The sequence below is a fragment of the Rissa tridactyla genome, chromosome 2 (genome assembly GCF_028500815.1).
Source record: "Rissa tridactyla isolate bRisTri1 chromosome 2, bRisTri1.patW.cur.20221130, whole genome shotgun sequence".
NCBI lineage: Eukaryota > Metazoa > Chordata > Aves > Charadriiformes > Laridae > Rissa > Rissa tridactyla.
The window spans coordinates 147,405,479-147,420,558 of NC_071467.1; the positions used below are offsets into that span (position 1 = coordinate 147,405,479).

General features: G+C 49.6%; 1 protein-coding gene across 1 annotated transcript; it reads right to left on the minus strand.

Annotated features, from left to right (window-relative positions):
* Positions 1-9,616: 9,616 nt before the first annotated feature.
* On the minus strand, positions 9,617-13,093 carry SKIDA1 (SKI/DACH domain containing 1). Its single transcript, XM_054190451.1, has one exon. The coding sequence runs from the start codon at positions 12,527-12,529 to the stop codon at positions 10,022-10,024; it is 2,508 nt and encodes an 835-aa protein (XP_054046426.1). The 5' UTR covers positions 12,530-13,093; the 3' UTR covers positions 9,617-10,021.
* Positions 13,094-15,080: the final 1,987 nt, after the last annotated feature.

The following is a 15,080-nucleotide window of genomic DNA, read 5'->3' on the forward strand; positions in this document are numbered from 1 at the left end:
GTATTGAAATCGATCGCTGCAATATTTAATATATTACTGACTTAGAGTCCTCTCTCTGTAAGGCTGGGTTTATTTCTTGTCTGATTACGTCCCCTCCTAGAATAGCTCATTCTGTACATTTGTCTGCGGTGTAAAATAATGATAGTCTTCATTAAATACACAGTCATTAAAGGCTGCGGTCAGTTTTCTAATTATCTGAAAAATCAAACGCCGGGTAAATAAAAGTATATTAACAGAATAAACTTCCAATAAATTCACAGGCACTCGATCAACAAACTCAACAAATATCTAAGGGTATAACTACCACATTGGAACTAACTATTTTTTAATTATGTAAGGTTTATATAATGTACCCTTCATTTTTTGTTTAACTTTCTTATAGTGACCTGTCCCATAACCTTGTAATCCACTGTGGGATATTTCTTTCTGGTCTCTTTCCTTTTGTTATGCCCCCACAGGTTTCCAGCTTAGATGCCTCTTTTTTTTTTTTTTTCCTCTTGGTAAATGCGTGTTTAAAAAATATTTGACCTGTTTGACTTAGAGACGTGCATAGACATCTGTGGATTGGGTTAGGCTTAGAGTTTCTACGTGATTTCATGACCTTCCTAAAGCAACACCTGAAAATTAAAAATAATGGCCCTTCAGTGTTTGGGAAAATTGCTGCATTAGCAGCGTTTGCAAATGTCGATGAATCCCGCGTATGAGGTTTTGGTTAATATACATAAATACACGATTTTATGATCTATTTGGGAGCACATCCTCGCTTCTAGAGAACGTCCCGGCATAACCGAGTTTGTGCCACCCCGTCTTGCTACGACTGGAGGTCGTTGGACGTCCCTTGGGAAAACCAGGGAATACGCTGAAGGATCTGCGGCACCTCGATAGAAAGCGTGAGTTAGGGAGCAGGCTCCGTAGCTTTGCTTTTCCCGCTTTCCTGGGAGCGAGAGAGGCTCCTGGAAAACGCTGTCATCCCAGCCGGAGTGAGGGAGAATTAGGCTCCTGCCTTTTATCATAGACCAGCTCTGCTCGCCGGGGAGAAGCCGGTTGTTTTTTCAGGCATGAGCTTTGCAGGTACTGATGAGCAAAGGCATCGCAAAATAAAGATAAAAAAGGGAGCAAGGGTGCTGCTACTTTTTCATAGCCGTCAGCAGAGAGAGAGAGCGAGTCCTGCTGAACTCGGCGGTGCCTACGAGGAACCTCTAAGCACCTTTCCGGGCAGAGCCAGTTAATCTTCAATGGAAAACCCTTTTTTCTTTCAGCACCCAAGCATTTATCTTCAGGAACCTTGGGCTGGTAGAGATGCAGAAATGTTAATCGCTATCATGTCTATGCAAAGCTATTAACGCTATTGATTCTTAACTTTCTCAGCGAAGACAAATTTACCATATGTCGATGTGTAAACACTTTGGAATAAAATTAAAACCAGCTCTGCGCAATTGTCACTGTGCTTGATTCTAATACAAACTATCAGATGTTTATGTAGTTCGTCTTTCTAAATGATCAGACGCCATCGCCGTTGCTAAACCAAATACAAGCAGTAAATTTTGTCTGGAAGGCGGCTTGGGTTTGCAGGTTTTGTGAAGCCAGAGCAGCTCGCACGGAGCCGCGGCAAAACCATCTCGCCATTTGTGCCGGCGGTTGGGGCTGGGAGCCGGTGAACCCTCCATTACGCTCCGGAGCTTTTTCCTAAACCCCGTGTCATCCGTGTCCCGCGGAAAACTGGAGGGACAAACGCGGCACCGCAGGCGCTGGCGGAGGACCCGGGCTCCGCGCCGGAGTTTTCACGGAAACCCCTCTCCGCATCTGTGCGCTGGTGTTTACAGAAAGAGAGGGAGGGAGGGAAAGAGGGAGGGAGAGAGAGAGGCCTCGGGAAAGGCAGGAGCCTCTTTTAAGTCCGCTGATGAGGAATTGCTGCCGGGTATCCTCCTTTTTTTTTTGCCCCAGGAGCAATGCAAACACGTATTAAAGATTCCCAACTTTCAGGTGTGTTTTTATAGAAAGTTCACCTACTTTCAAGCCTCTTTAAAAAGCTCGCTCTTCCGGGACGGAACAAACACCACCGAGTGCTCTGCTTGGAGGACAGGAGATAGCAGCGATTATCTGGAGAGCCTTTCTATTTATCGGCCTCTACGCAGTTAGATAGGGAAATACAAACGTTCACCGACTTGATGAATGGCAGGGCTTGTGTAGAATTAATACATTTTACAGGCCCCTTTACGGGAGTGGGATACAGAAATCATAATAGAATTAATGAGATTTTACTAGCAAAATTTGTAAACCCCAGGTAACCATTTATAAACTTCCCTTAAAATGTAAGAGGGACTGCGAGATCACAGCCGGGGAGATCTGACATTATTTTATAGCGCGTATTAAACGCCGTTCTCTCTTTTCTTCTCCCACATCATTTAGCATGAACATCTTTTTCCCTCCGGCGAACTTAACCAGATTTTGACGGGGACGATTATGTCATAGCGGGAAACAACCTGAAAATCCTTCTTCTGGTTATAATGTGCTACTTCAAACATCCGCAGCGGACACTGTAAAGTTTTTCAAATGGTCTGGAAAACTGTACACGGAATAGCACGTTATCGCTCTTTACCCTTACGCAAACTGTCATGTCCACGAAAATGGGAATGGTAATTTCCAAAAGCGAGGGATCCTCCTTTTTCTTTTCCCTTTTTTTTTTTTTATTTTTTTCTCTCTTTTTTTTTTTCCATGCAGTTTACTAGATAATATTTCTGGGTTTGCTATTGTCTCGGGCATTTTATCCCTGAATCCCGGGAATACAAAAGCATCGCGGGTAAATATAAAACATATGTTCACACAGGTTATGTGGCAGTTTTAACACTCGCAGCCCCCTTCACACGCATCTCCGCAAAAGCACAAAGACACTGGAAATCCCAGCAAACGCCGTGCTCGGCCGGGAGGTGCTTCCCGGGGAGCCGGCGGTTTGCTTCGGGAGCAACAACGAGCTAAACCGGGAGGCCGGGGCGGCTTCGCCATCAGCAACGGCTTTTCCAAGGCCCTGTTTGTTTGTTAGTTTATTTATTTTTGCCCGGGACGGTAGAGAAAGGGGAATGACAGGATGAAATATAATACAAAGATGTGAAGTGACCCGAGTGGCAGCTGAAGGCGAGGGTTTAGCCGGGACGTGTTTCCCAGCTAAACTCTCCGCTGCTCTTTGGGGAAAACCAAATGCAGGTTGATGGAAACATCCTGTTTTGAGGGAAATGGTCTGTACAGCCCTATCTAGCTGCTCCGACGCTACTAATCAGCCTGGAAAAGCCCTGCGAGCCCAAGTCCCGAGGAAGAGGGAGCCGTGCATCCGACCCGTTTGCAATTCAATCCCGACCCTGCCGAGGCAGTTTGGGAAACCGCTGGGCTCCGAGGGGCAGGGCCGGGGCTGCGGCGGCCTCTCGGCGGCTCGGCCCCGCCGGGAGACCCGCGGCGTCCCCCCGCCCGCAGCAGGGGCGAGCGGCAGAGGGGAAGCCAACAGATGTGGGCTGTGGAGAAATCCGTGAAACAAGTGCTTTAAACCCAGGGGGATTTCTCCTAATAGCGAAATCAGAGGGGGAGAGATTTCGGGAAAGAGAATAGCCCAATATAAGTTTCTAGAGTGGAATTTACATTTCATCGCGATTTGTATTTTATAATATGCAGGCACGTGCACGCGGGAGGCGTTTGGGTGAAACGGCGTTTAACGCTCCGGCGGCGGGGGAGCCCCCGGTTCCTCCGACCGCCCCCAGCAGCGGCGGGTCCCGTGCCGTGTGTCCCCCCCCTCCGCGGCCGAGGGGCCGCCATGGGAGTTTGGGGAAGTTCATCGCGGCTCCCCAATCCCCCCGCCCCTCCGGGACAGGGGCTGGAGGTGCTGCCTCCTCTTCATTTGTCCAAGACGGACGGCGGCGAGGGAGGCCGAGGGCCCCCGCCCTCTTCGCCGGGCAGAGGTGCCCCTCAGCGGGGCAGGAACACCCGGGGCTGCCGGCCGGGGCCTTGCGGGCAGCGGTGCCGCTAACAAAGGCGGAGAGCGGCCCGTCCACGTGTGCGCTGCCACGGCGGGACCGGCGGGCTCGGCCCGGCGCCGGGAGAGCCGGCGGGGCCGCTCCGCTGCGTGGCGGGAGGGGAGAGAGGGGGGACGGGTCACCCCCATGGCGGGGTCCCGGCGCTCCCCCGCTCCGAGGGGACGAAGCTGCAGCCGTGGCCGGCGCAGGGGGCTGCCTGCGGAGCGTCCATCTTAGCGCGGCCGCCGTACGCCCCGGCCCCCGCCCGGCCCCGCTGGACCGGCCCGGCCTCGCACCCCCGACCCGGCCCGGCCCCGCCGCCCAGAGGTCACCGCGGCTGGTGCCGGCCTTGCGCTACGGGGCCACATTAGCGGAGCGGCCATTTACTGCCCCGGGATTGCAGCGGAGACCGGGTTAGCCCCATAAAGCCATTCACACTCAACAATGGGGATTTTCTCAACAATTAACAAGAAACAACATAATAAAGCCATTTACAAAGCCCTCGCTATTTACTATAAATTAGCCACTCTTTAAGAGACCAGTGCGTAATTTCACACGCTTTACAGCCCCGACTGCATTTTAGCCGCAAGAGCAAACAGCCCCTGTTGCACTTTCGGCGCTGACCTCGCTCCCCGTCCTGGCTCCGCGGGGGCGGAGGGCGGACGGCCCCTGCCGAGTCCCCAGGCCTCCCCCGGAGCCCCAAAACCTCCCCCGGAGCCTCCCCGCGAGCTCTAAGGCCTCTGCCGGGCGCCGAGCCCCGGCGGCGGTTCCCCGGCCTCCTCCCGACCGCGGCCCCGGCCCCTCGCCCAGCAGCTGTCCCGCGGAACCACCGCGGGCTTCCTCCCGTGGCTTTCCCGCCCGCCCCGGCCGCGGTCCCCCGCGCACGGAGAGGGCAGGGAGGGCGGCGGCGAGGCCGGGGCCGCGCCACAGGAGAGGCCGGGAAGATGGACGCCCCAGCGGAGGAGCTGGAGGGGTGGAGCGGGGTGGGAGCCGCGGCCCCGCCGAGAGGCCGCTTTGAAGTGCGGGAGCCCCCGGGGGCCCCGCAGGCCGCTGCGCCGGCCCCGCCCGGCCGCGGAGAGCCGCTCCGGGAGCGGGGGAGCCGGGCCAGGGTGCCAGGGGGGAGGCTGTGTGGCGCCGGGCAAGATGGCGGCCCGAAGCGCGCTGTCCCCCGGGCCCGCCGCGCAGGGGCGGCCCCGCCACCGAGCAGGGCCGCCGCTCGAGGGCCGCCGCTTTTCCAGCGCCCCGGCCCCGATGCCTTCATTTTTTTTTAATCTCCCTCTCCCTCTTTTTTTTTTTTTTTAATTTTTTTTTTAATTTAATTTCCAGGCAGTAGCTGGTGAGGCAGCGAAGCGGCGGCCAGCGGAGGCAGTGCGCCGAGCAGAGCAGAGCAGGGCCGGCGGCGGCGGGGCTCCCTCCCGGCCTCCCCCCTGTTTACAAACACAGCTGTTGCCGTATATTTGCAATGCTAAGGATAAAGCCACCAGCAGCGAGGAGCAAACGAGGGATGGTGCGGGAGAGGGGTCCTCGGCATCTGGAAAGGGACAGGGCGCCTTGTTTTTGAAACTGTCAATTCCCTCAACCCCTATTGTGAGCGCTTCATGCAAAACATCTCGGGCCTTTTAAAGCGGGGGCTTGTGAGGCCGCCTCGGAGTGAAAGGGAGAGGGGGAGCGAGAGGGGCCTAGGGCACGGCAAATAATTATATCAGCGCAGTGGAAAAATGCAACGTAGAAGGCCTAAAACCGGTTTATCTGTCCCTTCCCTGAGGGTTTTCGGGCCTCGGCCCCGGCCGCCCCACAGCCAGCGGCCCTGGTGCGGCCCAGCAGCGGGGAGACCCCGCTTTCTCTGGTTGTGGGGGCTAAACACCAGGGGAATGGGGAATGTCTGCAGGCATGACTTGAGCAAGGTAGAACCAGCCCAGTGCCTCCTTCCCTGTTTCTCTAACCAGCGCTTTTCATTTTTCAGGCACTCGCCCTCCTTTTGTACTTCCGAGCTGACCAAGTAGATCCCAGGATGAGCCGTTACATATTCTTTCCAGCAATCCTCTTAACCATAAAAACCACAATTAACAACGTTATCCATGTTTCATGTTCTCTAACATACTGCATATGTAGAATATTTTCCTGCAGATTACCGCCGTGTGTCAAAAATGCCACTTTTTTACCCCCCTCTCTCTCAATCACTCGCACGTGTGAACAGCGACAAACAAAAACGATAGCATTGCTCTCATTTCTGCAGAAACTTTAATTTATTGGCAACTAAATCTGTTAGAGGAAAAAGGATCAGAGACCATGTAAAAAAATCACCAAGTGAATTGATTGAACAGCAAACTTCATACAACAGCTACCACTATTTTGCATTATTGCTAATAGTGGCGTTTTAAATAAACAACCAGTAAAGAGATTATCGCACTGTAGTCAAGTAAGTGTAGGTTATAGAACAATCACTTCTGAAAGTAAATTGTTGTAAACGGCAAGTTACATCTTTTAAGGCAATACACCTCGTTGCTGAAGGCATTACACGTGTTCCCTTTTTAATGCTCTAGGGAATTAAACATAGTCCAAAACTTTCTTTTGTCTTCCATCTGGCAGCAGAAATCTTCCCAATAAATTTACCGATGAACTCTTACTAGTGGCAAATACCTATGGAGTATAGTCCATAAAGTACGCGTGCTTCCCTCGGTTGCTTTTTCCTCTAGAAAATTCTGTTGATTTTTGTGTACACCAGGAATTGGAAAATGGTGGCGATTCATTATTAATGCATTTTAAGTTTTATCCCCTGTAAACATTGCAACAAAATGGTAACCTGTCTCACTAGAAAAACCTTTATTTTTCCTTGTTATGAGAACTTACCTTTACGGGAGAAAATTGGTTATTTATACGTAACTCAATGATACGACTTTACATTGCTAAGGCTGGAATGATAATGAACTCTGTTCGCAATAATAATTACAATGCCATCAGAAACAGTTACCAAACTACCAGAATTGCAAAGAATATCTTTTTTCCCCCCCCTCCTTTTTTTTTTTTTTTCCCCAGTGAGTTATTGTACCTGGCTAATTTCTCCAGCGGTAGTAAAAACACGAACGTCCTTGTTAGTGGCTTTGCACTAAACTGAGGTGTACACGTGTGAAAGTTATTTGGCTGTTTAACTTCTTGCCTTTTGATGTTGCCTGCAGGGAGGGGAGCCCGGGGGTGCTGGGGGTGCCCGGTGGGTGCCAGGCCCGCTCCTGCTCCCAGGCCTGCAGCTCCCGGGCCCCTGGCAGGGCTGGGCGCCATATTTCACGTCCTCAGCTCTGCATAGCCTATTTGGTATAAATTTATGCTTATTCCTCCCCCTCCCCTCTGCCCCCCCCCCCCCCCCGGATTATTTCGGGAACCTGAAAAGGCACCTCTGTAATTTACAATTCCTGGCCAAATCAGCATATCTCTAATTGGAAGTAAACAGGGTCAGGGGGACAGAGTTACTTTGAAAGTGATAAGTTGTTTAATTTACAAGGCAAAATTTTAGGTTTCAAGTTTGCATATTGCACCTTTGTAACTTTTGGGTTTGGCTCTCTTTTTTTCCTTTTTTTCCTTTTTTTTTTTTTTTTGGTCAAGGGAAGACCTTTGTCAAGCAGACACGGCTTTCTAACAGAGCAGGGGGTTTTCCTGAGCAGTACATTTTATACGTATTTACAGTTCTCTGGAAATAAGGCTGTAATCTGTGCAGCTCTAAACACACGAATGTAAACATTCATCTCAGAACAACTTCAGTAAGCAGATTTTTCATGACCATCGTAATTTCAGCAGAGCGGTTAAGTATGCAATGCACCTTTTGCAATTGGCAGTTTGAAGTGATGTGTGTGTGTGTGCGCGCGTGTGTGCATGCAGGGGGGAAGGGTAACTCCACTGAAAGGCAATTGTTTACTCTTTCTAAATATATTTGGCTGCAGGTATTCTTAGACTAGGCCTTTTACAATGAGATGAAAACTACGGTGTGGCTATAGTAAACAGAGCAGAAATCGGCCAGTGACTGCTTGGAATATTTAGAGGCACGAGGGGTTGGGAGAGGGCATCACAAAAGGCAGGAATTAAAAAAAAAAAAAGAAACCCAGGCAGTGGATTGCCATCAGAAATGTTGACTTTGAGTCACACAGTAAACATTACATTGTTGCTTTGTTTTCCTTTTTTTGATTTACGATAAATTATTCTCCCGGGATTGATCGATGAGTGGAATCCTTAAAATTTAATTTGGGAATGATCTAGTATAAATAAAATGCTAATCCAAAGAAAGAAACCAGCAATTATTCATCCTAAACTCTGCTGATTCAGCAACTCAATTATAACTGCCTTTCTCAAGCTGCAAACTTTTCAGGCTGTTTTCAGAGTTGCTGTACCCGTCCTCCCCCCGCCAGAGAGACCTTCCCCCGTCCTCAGCTCTGCCTCCACCTCGGCCTCCGGCCTTTCTCTTTTTTTTTTCTTTCTTTTTTTTTCTTTCTTTTTTTTTTCCCCCCCCTTTCTTTTCGAGGGTTTGGGGAGGGGGGTTGGGGGGGAGGGAGGGAAACAGTTAACGTCCTGAAGCGTATTTCCTCCAAATAAAAACAGTGAACTTACAAACGGAGAGGAAACCACGGATAACTCTGCAATAATTCAAAGTGTATGGAATCAGGAATTTTTTTTTAAACAGTGTTTTTAATTGAAAATAAAGCTAAAGCATGCTTTTCAACAGTGCAAATTTCCATAATTTTGATTTACTGCTTCCATCATCACAATATATTATACCAGCATGTCTTACCGAGGGCTAGACTCTAGAAGTCAGCCTGTTCAACTATTTCGATATTAAGTGCAAATATAGATAATTGCCTCTGATTGTCACGTGCAGTAGAAATGTTTCTGCTACATAAAGAGGATGGCATGGCAAAAAAAAAAAAAAAAAAAAAAAAAACAACAAACCCCACGACAACAAATTTCAAGAGATGAGGGTAGAATCGGGAAGTGTAACACGGTTGAAACGCCTGAGTTTTGGTGCCAAAAAAAGCTATGAATAACATGGTCTTCTCGTTTTGTGTATTCTTGCCACTTACGGCCTCTCGTTTCACTTTCTGTGTTGTATTTACTGCTTTGCTATTTCCTCCAGCCAGTGTGAGGGGCTGGACCATAAATTGTGCTGCTAGCCGGGCAAATATTTTAGTTGCTTTGCAAGTTTGTAAGGGGCATGTTCAGACCACAACTTAAGTATGACATTAGTGGGTAACAGTAACCTTATTTAAGACCTCTGGGTGAAACAAAAAGGCTTCCCAATTGCAAAGAGTGGCTGTACAAGTAAAAAGACACCCTTTTACCAAAAATAGAATTCCACATTTATTTACTGGTTTCAGATGAGGCAGCTTTTCCCAGCACTGGGGTCGCAGGCGGACCCCAGCCTTTCCAAACCAGAGAAAAAGGAGTAAGTGCAACTGCTCTTCGAAAAAGACACCCCTGCACCCGAAAACAAAGCTTCCGAAAAGTAGGCTGCTGCCACATTGAATTATAGTGAACCCTTACTGTGCAACCATGTAACTTAACAAACTTTAACTGAATTAACAGTTAGACTTCCATTTTCGAAATCTAGTGCATAAATTTAATGGCTCATTCTAATATTTATTATTCAACCTTTTGACATTTATTTGCAGCAGTTGAATTGAGGTACTGGTGCATTATTAGCATTTAAACAGTAAAGTGTTCCAGCTCTACCATAATAACTGAGTTTAACTTGAGTCTTTAGCCTGAAGTACTCTGTGGAATGTAACCAAAAAAAAAAACAAACCAAAAAACAAAACCCAAATGCAACAGAACCAAAAAAATAAAAAAACCCAAACCAAAACAAAAAACCACTGTCGTAATGGTAAAGAAAATAGTAATCCGGTTTCTGTCTTCACAATGTGATAAAACAGGATTCCAAAAGTGTGTATAGCATTAATGGGCTTGTACAAACCATCCTGCAGAGTTTAAAAAACGTAAGAAAGTTAAAGGTGGTTCAAGAAAATATTTTCCAAACTATTTTATTAATTAAATTTCCTGAATTTGTGGCTAGGTGGAAGAGGTATTGCAGAACCGCCCAGCTGCCATTTCCATACAGGATGGGCCTTGTGAGGTGGTTGGGAATCCTTAGTGGTGTTTAAGGAATAAGCTGGCAACAAATCCCCATCATTGCCAATAATTAGTGATGGTGGACAGGGAAAATTTGCCATGAAATTAAATGGCCTTTTCACTGCTGATGCTACATTGCTGGCTACCCTTTTGCGTCTATTGTTAACTGTAAAATCATCCAGTGTTCCTTCATGTGTCTCGATTTTACCTGTAGGACGTGGGCTTCGAGCTGATTTCAAATTTGGTTTGACTGGAGGAGTCTGCAGTACAGGTCGCTTTCCCAAAACCAGTGTCCTGTAATTTTTTCTCACCCTTGCTCCAAATTTATACTCCCCATCCTCAGGTTTTGGAGTACCTAAAGTGCATGAGAGGACCTGACTCTGAGTCAGCGGGTTTAAGGAAGTGGTTTCTTTCTCAGTGCATGCAGAATCTTCCTTGGCTGTTAATAAAGCGTCCTGGTTATTACTCTCAGTCACACCGTAAAACTCATCCTTAGTATCATTGCACTCACACTTTAGCTTATGTGTTGTAAGGTCAGGCTCGTACTCGTCGTTCGCACTGCTGTCCTCTATTTTGATTTTAATGCTGTGCAGGAATGGCAATGTCTTATTGCCTGTATCAGTGCACTGGAGCTCAGCTGCTGCTGCTGCCCCTGGAGAAGCAGCATCCTCCTCAGGATCAGTTTGTAAAGAGGGCAAATCCGTGGCAAATTCAATACAATGAGGGATTTTGGAATCTTTCTCTGAATTTGCTGCCGCTGATGAAAAATCATTATTTAAGAACCTAGCAGCTATTGTATTGTTATCTGCACGGTGTGTAGTAGTTGCTTGAAGGCATTTCCTTGCCTCTCTGAGTATTCTTTGTTGTGGAAATGCATTGTTTGTCTTTGGGCTAGGTGAAGAGGCCCCCTTTGCAACACAGTTAATTGTTAGGTCAGTACTCTTGGCATTATTGGAAAATTCAGAGTGTGGGAATGTGATCTCGGATACCCTATCATCTCTTATCTCCGCGAAGCAGCTCCCCAGGCCGCCGGAGCAGCGCAGCGCCGGGGCGGCGGGAGCCCAGCCGGGGCGGCCCCACTCCTCCGGCAGCTCCGGCTTGACTCCGCCGGCAGCGCCGCGGAGGGCGGGCAGCCCGCCGGGCTCCGCCGGGGCCGGGGCCGGGGGCCGGGGGGCGGCGGCGGCCGCCAGATGGTACAAGAAGTTGGCGTGGACCACGCCGGGCGGGCTGCAGAAGCTGGTGCGCCTGAAGCGGATGCTCTGCACCGAGACCTGGCTGGAGACCGAGCTGGAGTCGGAGTCCGAGGTGCTGTCCTCCTCCTCCTCCTCCTCTTCCTCCTCCTCTTCCTCCTCCTCCTCCTCCTCCGAGCTGCCCTCGCTGGAGTCCGAGGCGCCGCTGCCCTCCTCGTCCTCCTCCTCCTCCTCGTCCTCCTCCTCCGAGCTGCCCTCGCTGGAGCTGGAGAGGCTGGAGCCGCAGTCCGAGTCGTGGGCGGCGCGGCCGGAGCAGCAGCTGGACTCCGAGTCGCTGCTGCCGCTCTCGGGGAAGGCGGGCGGCGGCGGCGGCCCGAAGCCGCGGGGCAGCGGCAGCGGCAGCCGCGGGGCGCCGCGGGGCCGGCAGGGCCTCTGTGCGGCCAGGGGCCGGCGGGCGCCGCCGGGGGGGCCCAGCGGGCCGGCGGCGGCGGCCGCCCCGTGGCGGCGGTGGCGGCGGCGGCAGCGGGCGGGCAGGGGCGGGCGGCCTGCGGCCGGGAGCCGCGGCCGCGCCGCGGCGGCGGGCGGGGGGCGGGCGGCGGGCGGGCGGCGGGAGCGGAGGGGCGCGCAGCCGCCCGCCGCCGGCGCCGTTTCATAGTTTACGGGGGGTTTGCAAGGCGCCCGAGCGATTTCTGGGTAGCTGTGGCCAGTGTATTTACTAAAAATGTGAGGTAGATGAGAGGCCGGTAGCAAGGCTGTGTCCCCCGGACGCAAAGCTTTCCTCCGGATGGGCAGCAGGGGCCGGGGAGAGTCATTCAAACCCAGCCAAAGTTTGTTCTCCTTCCAGAAGCCGGAGAAGGGGTCGGTGGGCGCCAGCTCCGGCCGGAGGTCGGTGGTTGACAGCGCCCGGCTTATTTTCCTCCGTTTCGTCTTAAGGACCCGTTCGGTTTTGCAGGATGTGTAAAGGGCTTCCACGTCCTCTCTGGAGATCAGGGTGCATTTGGCGGCGTGGAAAGCGATGGAGTTGATGGCTTTGAGTTTCCTCAACTCCTCCAGGTCGCAGTGATGCTTTTTTACTTTTAAATGATCCATTCGCTTGTGCACGGTAGTTCGCGGGATGTTTTTGAGCAGGTCTGTAAAAACCTGGGAGAGTGCAAACATTTGCTTTCCTTTAATGATGAGGTAGCCGAGCCTCACGCCATCCACCTCTTCAAAACCCGACTTCAGGTCTCCCATTTCGTGAATTAAATTATTCCCAGCATTTGCAGAGAGAGAGAGAGAGATGAAAAAAAAAAAAAAAAGAAAAAAAAAAGAAAAAGCCACACACACACAATCCTCAGCCAGATGCTGTATTTGTCTCAAGGCATCCTGCTAATAAAATATAACAAAGGCTGTTATTCCTGGTGAATGAAGTGCCAAACTTTAGACAAAATTAAAAAAATAAATTAAAAAAATACCGTGAGGCTACAATCAATATATAATCTTAAAAATCAGGTTTGCCAAAGTGTTTCTCTAAGTTGCTGCTGAAGATCAGTACCTGTTCCCTTTCATTCCCTGCTTTTCCATTGGAAACTATGATAATGGAATGTGAAGGGAGGAAGAGAAAAGAAATGCAGCTGCTATTCCCGCCGCTGCTTTAGCTACAAATAAAATGACAGAGTGAAGTGAGCTCGTCCGGAGACACCTTCATCAATTAATTCCCCTAAAGCCAACGCTGATTGGACACTCCTGACAGGTGATGCAATAAAAATTGATATTCCACCCCTTCCCCCAAAAAATCTCCCACTAATTAGCATACCCTTATACTGCCACCTCCCCTCCCAAAGTAAATAATACAGTTAGTATATAAATCTTTCTATTAAACAATCCGAGCTCAAACACACTCAGACGTCTCAGACTTCCTCGTCGCTAGCTTCCGAGGAAGGATTTGCATGCTTTTTTCCCTATCGTTTCGTATATTTTTAGCCTGTTTCGGACAAACGTTGCTCTTTTGTGCATGCCGTGAATTTAAAGGACATAAGTCTGATCGTAGCGATGGAAAATCCTCCGGTAACGTAGCCGCTTTAAACTAGCATTTTATTCTGCATTGTGTGGAAAATGAAGCTTAGCGAAAACGTGCAGAACCGCCTGGTATTTCCCTTTCTGAGGCTCCAAAGTTAAACGCTCGGTTGTTAGCGAGAGGGAATACTTACATTTTCGAGTTTCTCTTGATTTTCCTCTTCTGCTTAATTAGCTTTTTACAGCCGGGGACTAAGGTTATTTTGCTGCCTGAATATCACGGGTTCCCGCACCGTGATACTGTAACACTTTTAACCGAAATTCTGCCTGTAATATTGCAGGAGGGGGTAGGAGGACGTGGGCTCACGTCAGACCCATAACAAAGCATAGATAAGCCAGAAATGTATACACTTTTCACAATTAACCGTGCTGGATCACTAGCTGGAATGTCCTATAGTCCCAGAGCCCACGTCAGGATTCCTGCGTGCTGATTGCTTCCAGCAGAGAAAGGAGAATGTAAAATATCCAAGGTGCTTCCAAGAGGCTTTACGTAATAACAAAAAAGTGCTGGCACACACAATCTGCGATATTGCAACGGGCTAGGATGCTTCTGGCTCGCAGTTTGCATATTCCGCTCGGAGTAGCCCTGCCGCAGCTTTTGGATGTTCCATTTATAGCAGCCCCTTAAAATCAATTCGAAGAAGCAGCACGAAGGTTTAACCTCTTCTCAGGAACGTTAAATTATTGGAGTGTCAGGAGCGAGGGTTTCGCAAATGTTGCGATAGCTGCATGCCTCTCCCTTGTCACGTTAAAGTGATGCTGCTTGCGGTTTGCACGTTAGGCGCCGCGAAAAAAAAAATCACCAATCTCTGCCGTGCATCCAGTGTTCCGCTGGATACAAACACGAGCACTTTTATGTATCACTGCACATCCAGAATTAGACATATCCGTGAGATTAATGAGACATCTCATATTTCTGGGACTTGGCAAAAAAACCCAAAAATCGACGGAGGGGCAAAAAAAAAAAAAAAATTAAAAAAAATCTTCAATCCCAAACGTCAATATCCACTCCGCGTATTGGCAATATGGTGCGTGGAGTTCGTGTTACCCCGTCAGGTACAGCTAAAATAAAGCGCATAATCACGCTGTAAAAAACGCAGATTTGCACGCCAAGGCGAAATGCAGGCGAGCCCCCAATTTCGCAGGAATTCTAGAGAGAAGTGGGAATTTGGCGAAGTGCATCCGGGAATGGAGGAAGTCTATTCAAGGGAGCCTCTAACTCGGAGGGCTGAGATTTGAAAAGTCAGCCCTGGACTACTGTTGCTCTCAGCGCAGATGTAATCGCCGCTGTTCAACTTAATCCATGTGTGCGCGAACCGCGATGCCTAGTTCTTCCCTTTGAAACCCAGGGATAGTATTCCCATCCGAGCGAGCAGAGCTACGGCAAATTACATTTTGTCCCTCGAATTAAGAAGAGGGGGAAAAAAAAAAAAAAAAAAAAGGATCATTGAGTGGATCTCGTGATATTTCAGCCTTTAAACGTAACCGAGAGGCAGCAGTGAACAATGCCTCGGCACAGCTCAGACCATCCGCGGAGTTCGCCTTCCCTCGCCTCGCATCTGGATCCCCCCCATCCTCGCCTTCCTCCCTCTCGCCCGTGCGAGGGGCAGCCTGGGCTGTGCTGAGGCTGGAAGCAAAGTTTCGAGAGAAAACAGCTGCTGGCGCTAAAAAGAAATCATCGCGGTCTTTCTAGAGCTAGAGACAATAAGGTCGTTTAAAAATTCCTCCT